The sequence below is a fragment of the Rhinolophus hipposideros genome, assembly GCF_964194185.1.
Source record: "Rhinolophus hipposideros genome assembly, chromosome: 1".
Classification (NCBI taxonomy): Eukaryota; Metazoa; Chordata; class Mammalia; order Chiroptera; family Rhinolophidae; genus Rhinolophus; species Rhinolophus hipposideros.
In genome coordinates, this window is record NC_138047.1 from 39,730,088 (window position 1) to 39,752,057 (window position 21,970).

The 21,970-nt window shown below is 41.1% G+C and overlaps 1 protein-coding gene across 3 annotated transcripts in view; it reads right to left on the reverse strand.

The window, feature by feature from the left end:
* Positions 1-570: 570 nt before the first annotated feature.
* KDR (kinase insert domain receptor) overlaps positions 571-21,970 on the reverse strand; it is a 142,483-nt gene continuing 121,083 nt past the window's right edge. For all 3 annotated transcript variants that reach the window (XM_081054279.1, XM_081054277.1, XM_081054278.1), the window contains exons 16-30: positions 21,752-21,858; positions 21,196-21,331; positions 20,724-20,828; positions 19,285-19,398; positions 18,624-18,712; positions 17,867-18,020; positions 15,566-15,663; positions 13,194-13,316; positions 12,931-13,042; positions 12,369-12,468; positions 11,857-11,962; positions 10,645-10,796; positions 5,571-5,670; positions 4,988-5,073; positions 571-3,232 (exon numbers count right to left, since the gene is read on the reverse strand). In XM_081054279.1, coding sequence (XP_080910405.1) covers positions 3,010-3,232; positions 4,988-5,073; positions 5,571-5,670; positions 10,645-10,796; positions 11,857-11,962; positions 12,369-12,468; positions 12,931-13,042; positions 13,194-13,316; positions 15,566-15,663; positions 17,867-18,020; positions 18,624-18,712; positions 19,285-19,398; positions 20,724-20,828; positions 21,196-21,331; positions 21,752-21,858 — 1,805 coding nt within the window. In that variant the 3' untranslated portion in view covers positions 571-3,009. The remainder of the gene's footprint in view (positions 3,233-4,987; positions 5,074-5,570; positions 5,671-10,644; positions 10,797-11,856; positions 11,963-12,368; positions 12,469-12,930; positions 13,043-13,193; positions 13,317-15,565; positions 15,664-17,866; positions 18,021-18,623; positions 18,713-19,284; positions 19,399-20,723; positions 20,829-21,195; positions 21,332-21,751; positions 21,859-21,970) is intronic.

Consider the following 21,970-nt stretch of genomic DNA (forward strand, 5'->3'; position numbering starts at 1 on the left):
TCCAATTAAAGCTTTGAAAATAAGACCATGCAGGAAACCCTTTAAAAAGCCACAAAGTTCTCTTCAATACAGGGGCAAATGAGGAGAGAAAAGGGGCTAAGAACACAGGGTGTGGAAGACAGAAGAGAGGAAGGAGAGAGCCAAACCTCACCTCCTAATCATTTTGCCTGAAGAAGTATTTCTTTATAAAGTGCAAAGTTTCAACTGAATCCAAATTCCTGGCATTGGAAAGAGTGCCAGGGGCCACTTATGAGAAACATAATCTTTTTCCTAAAATGAAGAAAATTATGAGAAAATGTTCTCTGAGGTCTTCTCCATCTTGAATAACCTAGAATCTTCTTCCATTCATTTACTAGACAAGAATGTCTAGGAGAGCAGAGGCCAGGCGTGACCTATAGTTTAACAACATCTGTCAGAAAACCCGAATCCACTAATCCAGCCAATGGCCCAATCTGTAAATGCTGTCACCAGGAACCACACACACCCAGAGCCACCCTCTTCTCCTCATAAAGTTGTGCAGAAAGTCTCAGTGTGATGATAGAGCTTAAAAAATGATACAATGTATATTTTCCCAAACATGGGATATAGAGGTATATTTAATAAATGGTGAGGCCACGATCGACAGTTGCTTGAAGAAAACAAAGCTAGACCCCCACCTCACTCCATATATGAAAATAATCCCAAATGGATTTAAACGTAATAAAATAGAAAAGAATAAAATTTAGAATTTTGGATTATTTTAGAACTGGGAAGATCTTCCTTGGTAAGATTTAAAAACCTAGAAACCATTAAAAAGGGATAGGCTATTTGATTATATAAACATTTCAAAATCTTATATTAAAAAATACCACTAAGAGTAGGGCCATTCATTTGTGCCAATGATATGTTAGATAACTCCACTCACTGAATTCAGGCAAAAGTAATAACTGAAAATCGCATCACTGGATCTGATGTTCTGACACCATAAGTATAGAGTGAAACATAGGAAACGATCAGTATGTGCCATGCTTCCCTACACACCTGTCTCAGCGTCTCTCATGCTCTGATTTTTATGGTTGGCTAGTCTAACAGGCGTGGAGTTCACTGAAGGACCACACATACCGTTAGAGTACTTATCATGTATCTCTCAGTCCATGATGCATTACAGAATTGTACACCTGAAACCTATGTAACTTTACGAGCCATGTCACCCCAATAAACTTTAATTAAAAAAAAAGAATCTCAAAAGTGCTCGGAATGTAATGAGAGTGTATGTGTGTGTGATTTATTTGGGTCACAAAGAAGACGAGGGAGACAAGCAATTATACCTCAAGCCAGAAGTATTTACCCTCAAATAGTTATGATCATATTATACCATTGTATTTTTTACTAAGAATACATTTATTATCAAGTATATAAACATTTTATGAAAATATCCTTTATAAGAAGAATAAGGGAACAAGTGAAAATGAAAAACAACCACGTGGAAATTATGTTGGATTCCCCTTTGTCCATTTTAGAAATGATAGGTACAGTAATGCAACTTTGCAAGGGGATTCCTTCAAGTTTTCAATTTTTTTTAAAAAAATGGCATCAATTGCTGAAAGCATTATGACCTTTGTTATGCTACATAATACTGATCCAAAATGTGAAGAGTATGAAGTTCATTATATATAAGATTTTAATATATTACATTTGTTTCTACATAAACAGACTATAAATATATGTGCCATAGCATGTTTTATAGTCATGGTTCCCAGCATCTCACACTATGGTACCAAACGAAAAATACATTTTGCTTTTTAGAAAGGAAAGAACAAGGGCAGAAACCAGTAAAAATAGCTTTACACGTTAAAAGTCTACATAATACAATACATGTTGTTATAATTTTGGCTATAACATAATTTTGAAATCTGACTAGTAATTATTCAGAGTGTGAACAAACCAAATCAGCTTTCCCCACGGTGTAGAGGCCAAATTACTAAAATACTGACTAGTTGGGGGTGAAAGGGAAGGAGGAAGGCATGGGTAGGACAGAAGGAACAACAAAGTAAAATCCTTCCGGAAGCTGTTACACCACAGCTTGATACTGAACCTACTGCATTCAGGCTCAGACATATCACATCGGGACAGATACGTGGGTATTCATCCAGAAGCAGCCCGAAGCTGGTTTATACAGTCAGAGCTCTTCAACACGACAGGGAGCCTCTGTCTGAATGTCCTTTCTTTGTGGTGTCTGAATAAAGGATCAGCCTGGGAGACTGGGAGCCAGAACTGCATCATTTCCTTTCTGGGCCTTGGCCAGGAGACACGTAAGAACTCGGAAGGAACTCTCATTAGGAGTCGGAAACAGCACAAGGAACTCTCCTTTAGCTCAACTGGGAAGAGCACGCAAACCTTCTAAAGCCAGTAACCTCGTCTGAAGCCTTTCTGTTTCCTCGCAGACCCCATGCCCTCCTCCACCAGAGCCAACAGGACGCGTCCACAGGCTCCACCGCGCTCTCAGAGCAAGCCAACGTCTTCCTTTCTATCCATCCCAACCTTACACGTAAGCGTTGGCTCTGGACCCACATCCTAAACAAAGCTTCTTAGATGGACTCAGCCCTAAAGGTCTTTCCCATCTTCAACACCTAAAGCACTTCCATTGCCTGGTTTATCTTCTAGTTTAAAAGACCTGTCAATTCCCAGGTATTGCTACTTCTTGAAGGAGGAAGCCATTTCTTGAACTTCTTTTGTTAAAACCTGTGGCAAGACCCACAGTAGGGGGTATCACACATGTTTTTTTTTTTTACATGAATGAAAAAGAGAAGAAGGTCAACACTGGGAGAAGACACAGACACATTCTTGGGTCACAAGCCTCTCGTCAGGAAATGCCTAAGGGACTAGCTCCCTGCAGCCTGAGGTTCTTTTTTATTTTTTGAAATGAAAATCAAATGTGGCTACTTCCTGGTGGTGGAAAGAACAACACTTGAAAATCTGAGCAGCACCTCTCGTGTGATTTCCAGGAATGGGGCATATGGGTGCCTCCTTTTAAACAGGAGAAGGGCTCAGTGTGGTTCCAGAGTCAGGCTGGAGAATCTGGGTGGCACTGCCAGCTTGTGGTCCAGTTTCCACCAGCTTTAAAAGTTCTGCCTCCTCACTGGAGTACACAGTGGTGTCCGTGTCGTCGGAGTGATACCCAGACTGGTAGCCACTGGTCTGGTTTGAGCCTTCAGATGCCACAGACTCCTTGCTTTTGCTGGCCATCAGTCCACTGTGGAAGAAATGGCAATCGAGTGAGTTGGTGGAGAGAAGGCAGTTCTTTTGCTTCTGACTCTAACCTCATTCCCAACCCCATGCTGGCTATAATTTCCCTGGAGACAACAGCCCCTATCTCTCCCACTTGTCAATCAACATATCAGGTTTACTCAGACCATGTCTATTTTCAGGTACGAGCATGAATTAGTCATTTCAGCTAAGTCCTCTTATTCGGGTCCAGGTCTTTCAAGCCTGAGATGACATGAAAAGCAGTTCTCCTGAGTTATGCAAAGGTTCCCACCAGTGGAACATTTTTATGGCCTTGCAGATTGACAAGTTTGTATACAGTGATAGAAGCCAAAGGGACTCTTTCACGATCTGAAAGGAAATTGGGATGTTCTGAAAGTCCACTTGTGCTTTCCTTTCTCTGCACTGTCAATTAGGGGATTATGAGGCATGTTATGGTGTTAATAAAGTTTTTGAGCAACATTAAAATTTAATACGTTGAAGCGTGTGTGCAATCGAGCCAGACATGTCAAAAATTGCTTTCTACTTATCAAAACCACATTCTTTGGAAGGACTGAGGACCGGGATCACTCAGCAGCAAGCAGAGAATGTTTTCAATGGTGTGGATTCCTGACAGATGGTAACCATGTCAAAGCTTAGATGTGTAGGCTGTGTTGATCCAAAACTTGGACTTACATTTTCAAAAGCCATTCTGAGATGTGGGTTTTTTCCCCTTAATAAGTGTTTAACCAAATTATTCTTGTTAAATACTGCAAAAAAAGGTTTTATGTACTCTTTTCCCGTATATGGTTTAAAAGTTATTTCAAATAACTAGAAATGCATTATTTCTTTGAATCCAATCCCAATAAAACAAGTTTAGTGTCACAGGCTATGGCATGGCACAGAGTTATTGCTGAATAAGTATGTTTTGAATCAATAAGTGAAACCTATGACTGGCTCTCACAATTTCTTACTTTGGGTCTAAGGCAAACAATAAAATCACCGAATGGCACAATTTAATTTTTTTTCAACATGGGCATCACTCAATAACCTAGGGGTGCTCCCATTTTGTGGAACAGATTATAAGTAGATCAAAATCTCTATTCTTACCAAGAGTGAACCCACTAGCAAATAACTAAGTACTCTGTATCCTATTATTCTTTTAAGTACAGATTTTCATTTATTTTAGGTTAAAAGCAGATATATCTATTCAGAACAATTGGGGAACCACGTAGGAGAAATTATATCCAAAACCAAATTTAGTTTTTTACCCACAATTAAGTACTTAACTCAGCCAATAAAATTTAAGTATCTTAAACAAATCGATATTGGCTTATTTATATATCATACTTCTGAAGGAAAGATGCACCATTTATGTACAATTTTGAAAATTCGTCAGAGTCCACAAAGATTTTACTCATCTCAGTAATTTTAGGGATGATTTTTGTTATTTTGCCAATACCATATAAACCACTGACCACAGTAAATATACTCAGAACTTCCCTAGTATTCATCATTTTCATAAAAACTGACCAAATCCTTTCATTTCAGATTCCTTTTTAGACTTGCTGCTTAATTTGTTTGATTTGTTTCAGTTCTTTAGCGAGGTTGATACAAACTTGTCAAATCAACAAAGACACAAAAAGGGAAAACTCTGTACTATGTTGTACTATTGTACAATATTGTTTTGTACTATATTGAATGTCCTAAGTTCCTTCCAAAAATTCCTCTTTAGATTTGTCTTTTCTATTTGGCTAAGCCTTACCTAAAAGACGGAGCTAATTTGGTTCTGTCTTCCAAGGTTTGCAGCTCTTCTGATGCAAGAACCATACCGCTGTCGGTCTGGTTGTCCTTTTTAAGAGACAATGAGATGACACAGTTGATAAGTGTGTATGTACACTGACCAACTACTTATTTAAACTGATTTCTTAACCCATCTAACAGACAACACATTTCAATGTTCTGTAGAGGGAGGTAAAGGTGTCATAGCCAGAAACTGCAAGCTGCACCGCTTCCTAGAAGTATACCCAGGCCAGGAAGAAGAGAGGAATTTATAAAGAAGAAGCTAAGAGGTCCATTTCCATCCCTCTTTTCACAATGATGCTATTCACAGTTGAGCGGAATTGGGCATGAAACTACATTATCTTGAACCTTGGACCAGGGGCTTTACTTATGGAAAAATCAAGGGGCCCCAATAAATTGCATTTCCATAGTGACCCCATGACACAGACCCTCAAGGATAGCCTTATAATGAGGCTCCAAGACTCTAATGCTTAGGCTAATATTTATATAGCTAATGTTTCATCCTTTGTATTATTTCTAAGACTATTTTTAAAAGATGTACTTACATCTGGGATTACTTTTACTTCTGGTTCTTGCATTGGGATATCTTCAAATGTTTTTACACTCACAGGCCGGCTCTTTCGCTTACTGTTCTGCAGATACTGACTGCAAAAGAACAAATATTTATATTTTAGCGGTGGTATATTTGGCTGCAGATACCACAAGTGATACCTAAGTTCATTATCTTTCAGCCACAAATTTAATAGCGACCTTCAAAACATCCTTTGGAAAAAGAAAACCAAAACAAAAATCTTTCTCTGCTAGCACACATTGAAGGCTTAATTTCCTGTGAAAGGCCATTTAAAAGTATAATATAACTGAGGGGCCTAGATGATCCCCTGTTCTTTTGAATCATACTTTTGAGGTCTAGGGCTGGCCTAAAGACAACAACAGCAAACTAAGTGATCAACTGCCTTCTGCTTGGCATCCCGATTGCATGCAATTCCTCCATGGAGTTCTCAACATATTACTGAGCGTCTCACTTCTTTCTGGCCATCTCCAAAGAGCAACCATTCAATGAAAGCTGGGCAGAGGAAACACCTGTAGATCTCACTGCATCTCACTATAGGATACTGAACCCAGCAGGATCTGAAGACACCCTCCTCCATCTACATGTAATAGAGATTTAGTGTATACACAGAGAGAGGGGCTGCGTCACACTCGTCCCTATTCTCAGCCCACAGAGTTGCTGGTCTTAAGAAAGGGCAGTGGTTCAAGAGTCACAAGATACTCTGTTTATTTCAAAGTCTACTGCTGACTACATAAACTTGGGAAAGTCATAACTATTTCTATGCCTCTGTTGCCCCATCTTTAAACTGCACTGGCTTTTCCTCTCTCACTCAGAAGGATGAATGAGGTGGTCAACGGTGGGTGGTAAGTGTTCTTAGAATGATGCTCTATCAACCAAAGCTTGTTTTCCTCCTTTGAATTCCCAAGGGTGCCAGTTTCCTTCAGGAGTCCCAAGAATAGGACTTTTCAGGCAACACATCACCTGGTCTCAGGATGTGCTCCTTTCCTGTCCCATGGCTTTGGGTAAGTCTGAGTGATCTGGTTAAAACTGCCCACAGCCGAAGTGGAGAGAAGGCCAGTCCTTTCCACAGGACGGGACAGCAAATTCCCTCTTTGCTCTGATCCTGTGTACTTCCCACCCAGGCAGCCCTCTGCACATCCCTGTGTTTTCTGTGACCAAGTGGAATGAGGACTCACTTGGGACAAAGGAGAAGAATGGAAACCGAGTCTCCCTCCCTTCCCCCAGGAGGCTGGCTCCTCTCCCTACAGAGAGGAGAGAATGAGGATTACTAGTGACATCCTCATTCAGGAAGCTCCACAAGAAAGAGGATATAATATACATGGAAGGAGAAAAGTCCACTTCTCCTAAGTCCGGTCCCTAAAAGTGGCAGTTACTAAAAACTATTGGCAGGATAGTCAATCATTCGAATATTCTCTCACTCACTCAGGAATCCCTTCTTGAGAATCTTCCACGTGTCAGGCACTGTGCTAAATGCTCTTCAACCATGATCTTGTGGCATCTTCACAAAACTCTCTAGGGGTAGGTATTATTATCCCAACTTCAGAGGCATTGAGGCATAGAAAGGTTAAGGAACTTGTCCAAAATCACATAACTGGAATATTTGGTTTATTATTTTAAGGGCAATGAACAATCACTGAAGGATTTTAGCCATGAGATTGACCAGGTCACACGTGCCTTTTAGAAAGACGACTCTGGGTCGAGGAAGGTAAGACCAGAGGCAACGAGACCAAGGAGGGCGCAATTCCACTACTCTGAGAGATAGAAGGGCAGCCTGACGATCGAAGGTGATGCTCGCAGGGTTTGGACAAGTGGGCGGATCCCAGCGGTACCTGCGATATAGAGTCACCTAGAGTTGGTGAGCTTGGGCAATCACGTGACGGCCTTAGCAAGGACAGCACCTTGACTTCGGAGCTCAACAGCTCCAAGAATTGCATGGCCCTTCACAGTTATAAAACCATTTTCATGGATATCATTACATCTGCTCCTCACAAAGTTACCAAATAGTTTGTTCTTTTGTTGTTGTTTTTTTTAAATTTCCCATTTGGAGATGAGGAAGCTAAGGCTTAGGGAGGACATGGCTAGAACTGAAACTCAAACATTGGTCTCAGACACTAAAGTCAATGTGGGGGGAGAGGGGTATTGCTTTGTTTGTTTGTGTGCTTAACCCTACTCTACATTGACTCGCTGGGGGTAGTATCAGGAAGGAAAAGGAAGAAGAGGGCGGTGGACATGACTGTTCAAGTTTTTATTAAGCACCTACTATGTGCACAACCCAGTCCTGTCCCATGTGTGCACTGACTGTGTGGTGGAAGGGGGGAAGGAGGGGTACGTGGGGTGTGAGAGAGACAAAGGGTGGGGAAAGGACAGTGTTACTTAAAGCTGTCTAATATCAGAGCCAAATTCAGGAACATTTAGCCAGCAAGCTATCCCAGGCATCGATCTACAAGGAGCCTTTAGTTATTACTAACAATGAACCAAAATGAAGAAAATGGTATGTGCTATAACCTTTCTCTGAGAATTGAAAAGAAATCTTTGATAAGGTGCTTGGAGTGGGAGGTAAAACTCCCGGGGGAAATGATGGAGCAACCGCAGATGGTCCCCAAACTACCTTCAAAGAAAAATGAGTGCAATTAATATGTGTTTTCTTGCCGGAAGCATACAAACTTGAGGCCAGACCTGATCCACAGGGAAAATGAGAGACAAAGCTCAGTCTAGACACTGGTGGTCCTTCCTCCTCACCCGTCCCCTACACGCTTCTCAGCCTCTCGCTAAATGAATGCTGAACACATATTTTTTTAACCAGGCAACAAATCATGAGTCTGGCTCCTACAGTGATGTCTCTGTCCAGCTCTATTTATAATGCAATGGAATTGAAAATTATAAGGGAGAAGCAAGTGAGAAAGACTCTTCGGCTTTTCTACTTGACTAGAAATGTGGAAGACGGAAAAACAAGTCTGCTGAGAGGTACCCCAGTCTCATCTCTTTCTCCCCAGGGGAGCAGAACCACAGAGAGCATCAAAATGAAGTGTGCTGTGTGCAGGTGCCTCCATTCTGCCTTTCTTTTAACCCTGATGATTAAAATTGACCGTGGAGTCTTATTTTTATAAAAGGGGAAAAGGTGGAGGGGGTTGGGAGGCGATGCAGACAAAAGATTCCAATTTCTATTTCATTTTTCAAATTATGGCTGGATAAAAGAGAAACTGGACTGGAAAGACCAATTCAAAAATCACAGACAGAAAATAGAAGCCAGGCCTGTGTTCGGAGTATGGTGTCACATTTGTCCACACTTCTGGGGATAAATGTTAGCAGCCCTGTCTTAGATCCAGCATTGCATTTGGCACTTCCATTACACAAGCATGACTTCATCGAATCTCAGCACCATGTGCAAAGCACCCACGCGAGCCAAGATGCTGCCAACTTGGGTCCTCACTCCACCTGGTCACAGAAAACCCAAGGGATAGAGTTCACGATCAAATGGCTTTCTGAGAAAGGAGAAGGCAGCAGTGTTACGGGAATAATTACCATACCAGAAGGCCAGCTGAACTTGAACTAGGGCTTTTTTAAACATGGGAGGGGAACTGTACAGCCTTTCATTTCATTACTCTTTCTCTCCGAGGGCTCCTCCTTGTTGTGGGGGAAAAAAAAACGGCACTGAGATGTCAGAAGAACTGGATTCATTCTGGGATGTAATTTTAAGCAGCTCACGTAAGAGCTATCATTTTTAAGTGCTCCCTAAGTGCCAGGTACTTAGAAATGCATTATATCAGTAATTCTCAAAACAACAATTTTCCAGCAACACCAGTGACCTCGCTTGGGTCTCAGTGCAGACCTGCTCCAGGTCACACAGCTGCTAAGAGGCTGACTTGGGAGAGCACGCCACTTCTATGTGACTCAAAATCTGGATCTTGAATCACAATATTGTATTCCCCCAGGTAATCACTCAGCCTCATGATCACCATCTACATCAAAAAAGATAACAGTTTCTACCTTGTCTAACACTGAGAGTTCTCAGGTGGGCAAAATCTGGTCATATAAGGAAAGGTTCTTTGAAAAATGCCTACAGTTCTTGACACAAAAGGAATGAACGGGTCACTTGTTGGCCTTCTAACCACTCTGAGCTCTCTTCCCTCTCAGAGTAGAATTCCTGCTGCTCCGTGTGACTCCTGGGACAGACTGTCCAGGGCGCCTCCTCACCTGCTGCCTGGCAACCTGCCCACGTGCCGGAGCTCTGTGCCCCTCCCTGCAGCCACGGCACACTCAAGTGGGCAGCCTGGGCCCACGCGGTCGGGAGGGGGGGTCCAGTTACAGGAGGAAAACTCCCAAAGGGGTAGGAAAAGAAACAAAGCAAAGGCAAGCAGTCCCAGGCTTAGTAAATGGCAATTTTAATATCATACTGTAGAAAACCATATCAACTTTTTCCTTATGCACAGGTGCTGGGAGAGAGAAAAAAGAAAGCTGCCTTCAGAACCCCTTTACAAATCAGGAAAGGACTGCAGTGCATGTGTTTTAAATAAGCCAAGAAGTCCCATTATGCAAATAAAATGCTCAAAATCAGACTTGGGTGGGGCTTTGAGGATGTGTTGTCCAGTCTAACTCAGGGCACATCCCACGGTACACTGTATCCTTAGCCCCAGAGGCATAAGTGTGTTTTCATATACGCATAGAACCCTTCCTTCCTGAATCTTTCCTAAGCCATTCAATTCCCATTAATAAAAGAGTACATGGGGATAATTTAAATGCAGATGTCTTTGTAAAATTGGTTTCTTTTTCTGGAGATTAACAAACTGTGGCATGCCAGCTATTTGCAGCTGCACGGCTTAGCATTCTGAAAGGAAGAGCTATGGCAGCAATGTGGGCTACAGATGGGAGGAAACACACCTACCCAGGCCCTCTTCAAGGAGCATATCCCTTTATATTAGTCTCAGGGCTCTGGTTAACTGTGGAAGTGGGATGCTGCAGCTTTATAACGTGTCTTCCTTCCATTCCGCTCCCTAAGATGACCTTGAAGCCCCCCACCCCCGCAAGGGGATGCTGGCCATGTACAGTACCTGATTCCTGCTGTGTTGTCATAATGGAATTTAGGGTCACACACTTCCTCTTCCTCTATACAGGAAACAGGTGAGGTAGGCAGAGAGAGTCCAGAATCCTCTTCCATGCTCAAAGTCTCTGATATCGGAAGAACAATGTAGTCTTTGCCATCCTGAAACAATAAACACAGAATGCTATTGTTATGGCTTCAGTCCTTCAAGGGCCTTTTCATGAAAAACAAAGGCCAAGGGGGCTTGCTTATGGGGTATGTTGCCTGGATATCTGAATGTAAAACTTGAAGACAACATTAAAAATGGCTTGTCCACACCAAAAGGGCACTTGAAAGGTATATGCACATGAAAGTATATTGAAGGAGTTCATGAATAAGAAGATAGGTGAGGGGACACACAGCACTGTGGCTACAATAAAGACAAAGTTAGCTGTGGTCACAGATGCAGCAACAGGACACAGACAGCTCCACGCGCCAGGTCCTTTAAAGGACATGTCATCCAATTTTAGCCTCTACATTTCAAGGCAATGGAAAAACGATGACAGTCTAGAGCAAAGCAATAAAAGTACAGGAAAATGGGTCTTCGCAAAAGAGGCTGCACAATTTAACATTATTTCATCAAAAGAAAGAAATAAAGGGTAATATGATACCTTTAAATGTTTGGAAGGTTTATGATAAAAACAGATTTGACCCATTATCCCTCAGCTGTTCAAAAGAAAAGCAGGAGGAAATTGGCTTCCATTCACTGTAGTATGAGGTGTTGACTGGAGATTAAATAACTTTCTCGTGGTGAGGGCTAAAATCTAAAATGGAAGTTATGGTGGCCTGGTGTTTTACCGAAAAAAGAAAAAAAGCCATCTATTTTACAGGGTTCAGATGCGTTTTTGCTTGCAGAATGTATTAAAAACTCCATCATTGTTGATATTTTGTGGATTTTTTATTGTTGTTGTTATTTTTACTTTAGAAGAGCATCTGAAGACTTAACAAAAAGATACATTGGTAGGAACAGAGTGGTCTGCTCCCAGGTTATGAATTAGGATCTCATCTACCTAAAACAGTATGACAGCTTTTAGAAAATCATTACTGCTAAGATCTGGAAGAATATGGCTCCTTATTCAGTGGCTGGGAGGACAGCATGGTGACCATGAGAACATATAGGCAGATAATGGCCCTTGACCATTAAGTACTCTTTGTAGAAGCTTCTTGGATGGAGGTCACAAACCTGCTGAGCATTAGCTTGTAACAGATTTCCCAAATGTTCCACCAACTCTGAAAACGTGGGTCTCTCACTGGGCTCCCCATGCCAGCAGTCAAGCATGGTCTGGTACCTAGAGAAGCAAAACACTGATGTCATGAACAGCCTCTTTCCGCCTAATCCAATGCTGCAAATAAGCACCTGAATGAGTACACATTTACAAAGAGTCTAGCAGGAGTCAAAATGTGAAACGGGGATACATAAGACACTGGTATTCCCCTACACTTAGAGCATTCAAGTGTGCATAGAAAAGAAAATTATAAATCAGCATGTAATAAAAACTAACGGGTTGCTATAGATAAAATGCTATTATTTCAAGAAGAAGAGATGACTCTGTGCTTGAGATTCTCAAGGAAGGAGTGTGAGGGAGAAGCAGGACACGAATGGGGCCATGACGGTGTATATAATGCCAAGTCTTCTAGGCAGGGAGAATTGTCTGAGCAAAGAAAGAGAAGAAAAGGGTATTTTTAAAGTCTTACATTTCTGGTGTGGTATAATCAGGGGCTCTCATTCTGGTTCCTTCTTTCAATCGTCTACAAAAGTCCTCATCAATCTTTACTCCAGGATATGGAGAAGCACCTAGATTAAACACAGGAATGGGATGTTATTCGACTTGATTTATTTTTATAGAAAACCCTGGCTGAGCCTGATTCTTGAACATCATCACCTATATCCTCATCACCTAATACTCTTTCTTCCTTTCGTCCTTCCTTCCTTCCTTCCTTCCTTCCTTCCTTCCTTCCTTCCTTCCTTCCTTCCTTCCTTTCTTTTCTCTCTCTCTCTTTCTCTCTCTCTCTCTCTCCTTCCCTCCCCCCTCCCTCCCCCCTCCCTCCCTCCTTCCTTCTCCCCTCCCTCCCTCCCCTCGCTCCCCCCTCCCTCCCTCCCTCCCTCCCTTCCTTCCTTCCTTTTATTTTACAATCCTAAGCTTCCAAAAAAGTTTCACCCAGTAAAGATCTACTACAAGAGAGGAAAGGTATATTGAGGCCACTGACTTTTATTGTATTTGAAGTCTGGGTGGAGGGACCAAGAGAAGTGACTTACCTAAGGAAAATATTTCCCAGAGCAAGACACCAAAGGACCACACATCACTCTGAATCGTGTATACTCTGTCAAAAATTGTTTCCGGGGCCATCCATTTCAAAGGCAGGCGTGCCTAAAAGGGTGAAAGACAAGGAATCAGAACCCAATGTAGCAAATATCTGAAGAAAACACTTCCTTTGCTCCTGAACACAGGTCCTGAAGCTTGCTAAGAGGTGTTTGAATTCTGTAACTTAATAGACACTGGGTTCATCTTTGAAACTTACATCTCCTTTTCTGACATAATCTGGGTCTTTATAAATATCCCGGGCCAAGCCAAAGTCACAGATTTTAACCACGTTCTTGTCCGACAAAAGGATATTTCGTGCCGCCAGGTCCCTGTGGATACACTGCAAAAAGAATTATGTGTGCGTTAGGTCTCGGCACAGCTGATCTTTTCTACATCTGTTGTGACCTCATGCTTTAAAAAAAAAAAAAATCCCACATCAGAAAACCAACAGATTAACAAGCACCGGGGTTAATATCTTTTATCAACACTTTGAAAAAAGTCTGAGTTTCATTGAGACACACATCTGCTTATCCCATAAACAGTCCCAGACTTTGGAGTTAAATAATTAAGTTATAGTATGATGAGGGAGTCATAAATAGACTTCTCTTGGACACAATTAAGAATGTGTTTCTGGTCACATCCACACATCCCTTTTGCCTGGCTCCATATACGGTTAAAACATGTTATTCTAAAGGAGGCCCCAGAATGGGATTTATTTTGAATGAATGCACGGAAATCAGAAACAAGGGGCTCTCGCTGGTTTGGTGCCCTTTGTTGGTTTCCCCATTCCATATGTAACTAAAGCTGGACTGGCTCTGATAAACAATTCCCCATGGGGCTCATCCTGTTTTCAAAGTATAGGATTATCATAAAGGTTTATTAAAGCAATTTCAGCTTCTCACTAGTTAAGTTGATTCTCTGGTGCACTAAAAAGGAAAACTCATTTTCCTTGGCTTTCCTTCTATTCTTTTCTGCTCCCCAGTTTCTCCCTTCTCTATACTCCCCAACTTCATACTGCTAAGCAGGTTTGACTCCTCCTGGTAGATTTGTGAGAGAATAAGAGTCTCAGGAACTTTGAGAAATGAATGAAAGGTTTAGATGAGAATTCAATTCTTACATCTGTGTAGAAGTGGTCATGTGAGCCAAGCATTATTGACCACCCTGCACCTCGCATCTTGTAGCACTTTCCTCTGAATAAGGCATATTCAAAAGTACGTTACCTAACATGAATGAACAAGACAGGAGATTCCAAAATACAGACAGCCCTTCCTACTTTCTTCCCAACCTAAGAGCTTCCTTTTTCAGCCCCAAAATGAGGTGATATTCAAGAAACCAGCTGGTAGATAGATGAAAGGGAAGTTAAAGTATCTCCCGCCTCCCCGTTCTCACGCCAGTTACTGAAAGGAGCCCTGACTAAATGGCAGCCACTGGTCTTAAAAAAATAAGAAAATAAATAAATAAATAAAAGTCTCCAAGAGGACCTTTCTCTTTGGAAAAATCCTGTAAAACTTTATTTCTCTCCCTTGCCCTTTTGTTTTGCTCCTGGCAAAAACATCTGAGATCCTAAAGCTCTGAAAGCTGTGATGAGCTTTAAACTTCAGAAAAAAAGTGGGTTAGGGATTTCACCCTAATTTAGAAAGCAAAACAAAAGAAACAAACAAACGAAAAATAATTTAAGTCTTTCTTCCCCCAGTAGGTTGCCACAAATGCATTTTGTCAGCTGATAATTTTTCTTGAAACTAAATTTGAATTTTTCATGTGGAATGTCAAACCATCCATTTTATCCTTTCCAGAGGGGTGACTTCAACCAATCTCGCTCCCTCTGTGGTGTTTACAACCTTTGGAATATTTGTAACTTGTCACGTCCCCACCTCAGCCTTTGTTTGGCCTACTTTTCTAATTTTAGCTGTTTTAATCGCTTTCATCTGAAGCTTGTCCTTCCTAGATTCTAATTATACTACTAACAAATACTTCTTGATGGATGGTGAGGAATGTACAATAAATTAAAAATAGATTCTCTCACACCAAGATATTTTCAAGGCTTGGTCCCTCACCTCTTCCAGGTTATTACTCAAATGTCACATTCTTATAGAGCCTTCTATGTCCGCTTCTTTTAAAACTGAAAATCGACACACACAAACACAGGAGCACATGCATGTACAAACATACCTTTCCTATATACTCTATAATCCTTTCCTGCTTTTTTCCCCCATTGCTTACTCCTGTCTAACCTACTATGTATTTTACTTATTGCTATTGTTTTACTGCATGCTCCACCCACCAGAATGTAAACTCCACGAAGCCGGAGAGTTTTGCCTGTTTGTTCACACTGCATCCTTAGTGCTTAGAAGACTGTCTGCTCTTAGTAAATGCTCAATAAGTAGTATTTATCAAATGAATTAATTTCATGAAATACTTAAACCCCCTTAATTAACAGAAATGGGCCTCCCCAATAGAGCTCTTCTAATAGCCCATAGTGGTGAATGAAGTACAGTCCCCAACAAACACCCGTGCCTGGCACTCGACATCTTATTTCCAAATCTGTGATCTGAAAAGATACTTTTGTTTCCTCTTGAGCTGTCGTCCTACCTTCCGTGATGCTAAAAACTCCATGCCCTTAGCCACTTGGAAGCTATAACAGATGAGATGCTCCAAGGTCAGGAAGTTCTTGTACAGATCTTCAGAAACTGTCGGAAGATGCAGAAGGACCCAGATCAGTTATTTTCACCAGAAACTATTTGTTTCTAAGAGTAAACTTCATTTTAAAATGTGGGAGTTACATTTCAGGAAATAAAAACGTATAGAAAATGCTTCTATCTTCTATAAGTTTGCTGAATACCAGTATTATTAACATTCATCATGTCCATTAGCAAAAAGTTTGGTGTTTTCCATTTCAGCCAAACTGAACCAGCAAATCCAGGAGGCAGAATGGAGGTAAAATTTAATGGGGTAAAAGAGGACTTTTAACAAATTTGCTGTTTTAGACGGTTGTTGGTTGTTTTTTTCCCATGTACCCAGAGGGATAAACAATAGTTTCATAGCAAGAGCTCTAAAAATAAAACAATAATATTCAGGGTCAGTAGGTGCCTGACCATTGCGGTGTGTACCTGAAGCTGAAGCTGAATAGTGGTGGGTGTCGACTATGGTTTAATGCATATATATATATATATATACACATATATAGTCACGAGATGTGGAATGCAGTGCAGGGAATGGGGTCAGTGGAACTGTGGCAGCTGTGTGCAATGTTGGAGGGGTGGTGGATTGGGGGAGAGAGGCTGTCACTTTGTGAGGGGTGTAAATGTCTAACTATTACATTGTTTTGAAACTAATAATAATAATAATAATAATAATATTTAGGGTCATTGATTCTTTTCTCTCCAGGCTTTGTCCTGGGACAAAGGCAAAGGTCAAATTATAATTTACAACAGATAACTAAAACTGCCAGAAATATATTTAATTCTCTCACTTTCAAGCTGAGAAAGTCCTGTAAACACATTAAATCTGGCCTGTGAGGATGTTTTTCTCCTTCAAGAATACGAATTGAGACATGACCCAACCATCAAGAGAAAGATGAATTTACGTAAATTGGTGGTATTTTCTTTCATTCAACTGGTACAAATAAACACTAAGACATTAACGGGTGTTTCAACATGATCTTTTAACTTTAGTCGGATAAGATATGGCTTCTTTCCTGAAGACAAATACCAAAGTAAATGAAAACTCAATTATAATAACCTTATAAGTATTAAAAAGGCTTCCAACAGCATGACTTTGTATGCTTCGGGGTAGAAGTCTGTCAGTGAACAATTAGTGAAACCCCTTCATTTTCCAAATGAAGAAATAGAGGCAAAATTCTAGGCCAACTCTCTTTCTATTCCAATTTACTACCTCCATCCCTTGTATTTTCAGCTCATTGGCTATCATTTTGTGAGAGAGCAGAATGGAGAAGAAGTGGCTCCACTCAGTGTAGGTCCAGTTATATGAAGACTAGACAACCTCTCCACGCTTTTCTAGACCACATTGTAGCCTCACACTTCCTGCCTGGCTTCTAAGGAAAAGAACTCAGATTTCACTACTATCTATGGCCTTATGTCAAGTGAAATAGAAGTGAGTTTCTTCCACTATTTATTTCATGATTAGATTCTTCTAAGCTCATGCCTCAAGAGAAGCCAGATGTCAGGAAGCCCCATGTCTACCTCCAGGGAGCTCTCTCTGCTCCTTCGGAGGGAAGCAAATATATCTCTATCCTGGACCTGGAAGAAGTCCTAGAAGTTAGACTGGAAATACAGCTCCACTCATAAGGAGCCCTAAAATATCATTGGAAGCATAACTGGATAAAGAAAAGTGTATTTACCAAGACTTTCCTGAGGAAGTATGGCTGGAAAGAAAACTTGCTAAGCCACTTAGGGTGGGGTAGAAACAACAGATGGCCCCTACACAGCCTTGGAGAAGGTTAGGCATGATTAACTGAAAGACTTCTGTTGTGCTGGTGAGATGGGCAATGCTTAGGCAATGGGGAGGCTAATCAGCCCCCAGAAAGCCTCTTTTGCCCTTCCAGAACATAGCACTGAGCCTCTCCTGCCAATAAATGTTCAACCAGTATTTTAAGAGCATTGATTTGATCGTTGCTGATTGTTTAGCTCTCCCAGGGTACCAAGATTTCTCAGGCTAGCCAGGCTTTGTCTTACAGTCTAGCCCGCTGCTTATTTAGAGCTTCCACACTTCACCTTTGGGGAGACTCAAAGAAGGCAGTTTAGAAATTCAGGTCTCTTTCAAATATTAGGTAGTATTAGACGTTTCCCATGGCAAAATTCCTCATAACATCCTGTCATCTTGTCTGTTCCTACAAGAGCAGGTGTGAAGTGCAGAAGAAGCAATGGCAGGTACCTTCTTCCTCCTCCACATCACTGAGGGATTTCTCCTCAACGAATCCAGAGCTGGCTGAACTCTGGCTACTGGTGATACTGTCCAAGCGGCGTTTGGGATCCATGGTGATTTCCCCAACGTATTCTTTCCCTTGACGGAATCGTGCCCCTTTGGTCTATAAAGAAGCACATGAAAAACAAATTCCTTGAATACAAAAGAGATGTCTAAAACATAGTAAACTTTGGAAATAATTGTAACTACTAAAAAGTAGACAAGAAGGACATCGATATCAGGATCAGGCAGTCTCTGGGCTGAAATTTTGGACACGTGTTCTACATAATAGATTTTCTTCCATAAAGCCTAGCTCCTTCTTTAGCTTAAAGCGATAAATGCCTTGTTTCAAATTTCACTCAGACACACTTTCAACATTAGGGTGTTCCATACAGAGGGATTTAAATTCCATAGGGCCAAATATAACTAGAGGAGAGAGAGAATAATCCAGGGCTTTCCTTCCCTCGTTCTTCCCTTAATCACCCCTACTGTCTTCTCTTCTCAGGCACCATCTATGATGGGTCAGTAGATTAAAGTCACAAAAATAAAACATGAGAAGCATATGTCCCCCAGAAGGTAAAAGAGAAAGTTATGACAGCCAAGAGGCAATGTGAGAAGATTCCTCAAGAGTTCTTCACAGAATTTTAACGAAAAAAATTAACCTGTACCACTTTGAATTTTCCTCCATTTTACAATGTAGCCAGAGTTGAGTTAGGAAATAACATACCTTGTAGGGGACAAATTCATTTCTCTTGCTCCTTAAGTAAGTTGATAGGTTTCCAAATTTGCAGAATTCCACAATTACCATGAGTGGGCCTGCAGACAGCACATGTCAAGAAAAAAAAATGTGTTTTCATTCATGTTTCTTACTAAGTGTTAAATATGTTTTTAAACCATAAAATATCATAGAAGAGTCTACAACCTTTCAAAGGGGACAGGATCATACAAATCAACTGGTCATAATCACCTTATATTTTAGCTTTCTTTTTCCAAAAGGCAATTCCACAAGATTGACAAAATTTAAAAAGAAAACCCACCCAGATGCTTTTCAACACATCACCTAAGATGACACCATTTCAGGGGTAACTACTATTAAGGTCCTTTGCTTTCAAGTTTTTTGAGAAGTTTATTTTTCTCATCTGAACACCTATTACACAAGTAGCAAACTGTATAACAGTGATGTGACATTTTTTAATTCACAGGAAATTCTAGAATTAATTTATAGTGCCCATTTAACCTCCATGAAATATAATTATATCCAAGAATGCTTATAAATAAGTATCCTAAGTTAAGGAAATCAAGGCCATGGGAGTTGAGCGGTTTCCCTCAAATACCAGCAGAGAAGCGTATGCCCAAATCAGGCAACCAGGACCATTACAGATACTCACCTCCTGGCTTAGTACAGGCACCTAGAAGATTCACCACATTGAGATGGTGGCCAATATGGATGAGGATCTTGAGTTCAGACATGAGGGCTCGGTGTTCACTGTGTGTTGCTCCTTCTACAAATACAGGGGAAAAGGGGAGATCATAAATGTGAGCATTACTTAGGAAGATCGATGCATGTGTGCAACTTCCTCTCCAGGGACAACACAACTCTAGCGCAATTTACAGACTATGTGCATTCCCCCAAAAGTCAAGTACAAATTATAATTTTTAGTTCTAAATCAAATTCTTACTTTAAGTGCACCCAGAATGTTTTATATTTAAAGGAATCCATTGTGAAGTCTTTTGCAAAGTGGAGAATACGTCTGCAAATGGAATCATGCCCAGATTTTCTTCTTTTACAAAACTGGATTTTCATAAATCAGGTTTACTATGTTTCTTAGGGCCTGATTATTTCGGTGCTTCCTCATAAGGAAGCAACACCATGTATTAAATATCCTCATGTGTTAGGGGCTACGCTGAAGTTCTTGCCAATCTGTGCTGAGCAGGAAACTTAACAAGGGCCAGCTGGCAAGGCCAGTTGGCACACAGGGCTGATGAGGCTAAGACTGTAAGTTTGGTCCAGTACCGACCAGTACACTTCCCTCTAATCCAGACACAGCCCACACCTTCAGGTCCTGATGAGCCAGATCAAAATTACATATCCCCTTTGCCACAAGGGAGAACAGGCAAAAGGACAAGATGGCTTTGAAATGCACAAGACCTATGGCAAAGGGTAGGTGGCATCATCTCCTTCAATGAAAGCACCTCACAATTGGAACAAAGAGCTCTATACGAACCACCTCCCCAAATTAAAACGGCAAAACAGAATTACATTACTATTAGGATTAACAATTGGTTATAAAGCTTTTAATTTTTTAAATATCACCCATAATCCTGTTTTCCTAGCACAACCGTTCTTATTTTGCATATTATCTGTCATATGTGAAATCTTTTATATACATTCTTAAGTCTAGGGACCATGCTGTTTTTCTACTCTACTGTTTTTACTTACTACATCAAATTTGTTTTCATATTTCTGGATGACCTATAATTATCTTACTAATGCACCATAATATATTGGAAAACAGTGTTGATATAACCAAGGTGTTTTTCTTTACCTATAGCCACTAAGTACAGTTGTGCAAGCGGAGCCCTGCACAAGGACCCCCCAGTAAGCTGGGGAAGTAGGGGGATCCCTGAAACCCACCCCCAGCTTTGCCTGCCTGGCTGCGTACCCTGCATGAGGCTATAAGAGAGGAACAGTTTTCCAATTTGCACAAAGATGTATAGGCTAACTGCATGCTTGGCTAGCAAGCTAGAAGCCCATCCTCGTGTTGAAAGACTAGATGGAACAGATACAGGTGATACAGGAACATATCACCATATAATGTTGCTTTACCTTTCAGCATTTTGACGGCCACTGTCTTGCAGGTTGCTGTCTTGTCGATTCCAAAGGCATCTGCTTCAATCACTTGGCCAAAGGCGCCACGGCCAAGAGGCTTACCTACAGTGACCAAGGGCAGCAGCGACAAAACAGACGGGTTAATACACCACCAGAGGGACACGCAGAGATTCAAAGCAGATAGGGTGACCACACACCCCCGTTTAATATGAACAGTACAGTTTACTTCCGTGCGCTGGTTTAATTATTTAATATCTCCCCTTTCACTCTCCAAATGTCCTGCTTTGGATGGTCATGAGGGACCCGACATCTAAGTGACTAAAAAGATGATTACTCAAATTCAAGAGATAGAGTGAATGCTCCTCAACCAGAATTCAACATTTGAATAGACCAGATTGGTCATCCTCCTCAAAAAAGAAGAGACGGCCTGATAAACCCAGTATCAAATCGCTATCACTTGAAAACACACCTAGTTTCAGCCGGTCTCTGGGGAATTCCCATTTGCTGGCATCATAAGGCAGCCGTTCACAGTGCTCATCCAAAGGGAGTTCATCTGGGTCCATGACGATGGACAAGTAGCCTGTCTTCAGTTCCCCTCCATTGGCCTGGAAGGCATTCCTTCTTTAAGTCACACATACTCTGTTGTTTGGCTGTTGTTTTGTGTATTTGTTATTGTTTTGCTGGCAGCCCCATTCCTGATGTCTCATTTTCAAATAAAACTCATGGCCTTTAACAGTAGTCCTATTATAATCCTGTTTTCAGTGTCCCCTCAACTCCCAAATGAATTCAGTTCTTAAATCTTAATTACGCTAGACAGTCCAAACCCTTTTCCCCTCTAGAGGCTTCTATCAATTAAAGCCCTATGCTCCAGCCAACAGAAAGTGGGCAAGAATGTTATTGTATGGAAATAAACTGTGTCCATTGAGCCAATAATAATGGGAAGATACAACTCAAAGAGCCCTAGTCAGCTTTCATTAATCATGAAAACCAACGTGCATGGCATAGAAGAGAAATTATTTTGTTACCCGCTTAACCGTCCGTAGAATGATGACAAGAAGAAGCCAGAAGAACATGGCAATCACAGCAGTGCCTACCAGAATAATAACTTCCAAGTTCGTCTTTTCCTGGGCACCTGGAAAGACACAATGGAATAAGCATCAACAGTTAGAAACTTACACTTTTTGATATAAGACAACAAAGTTCAACACTAAAGCAAGATCTCAAACTTACCAACATTGAGAAAT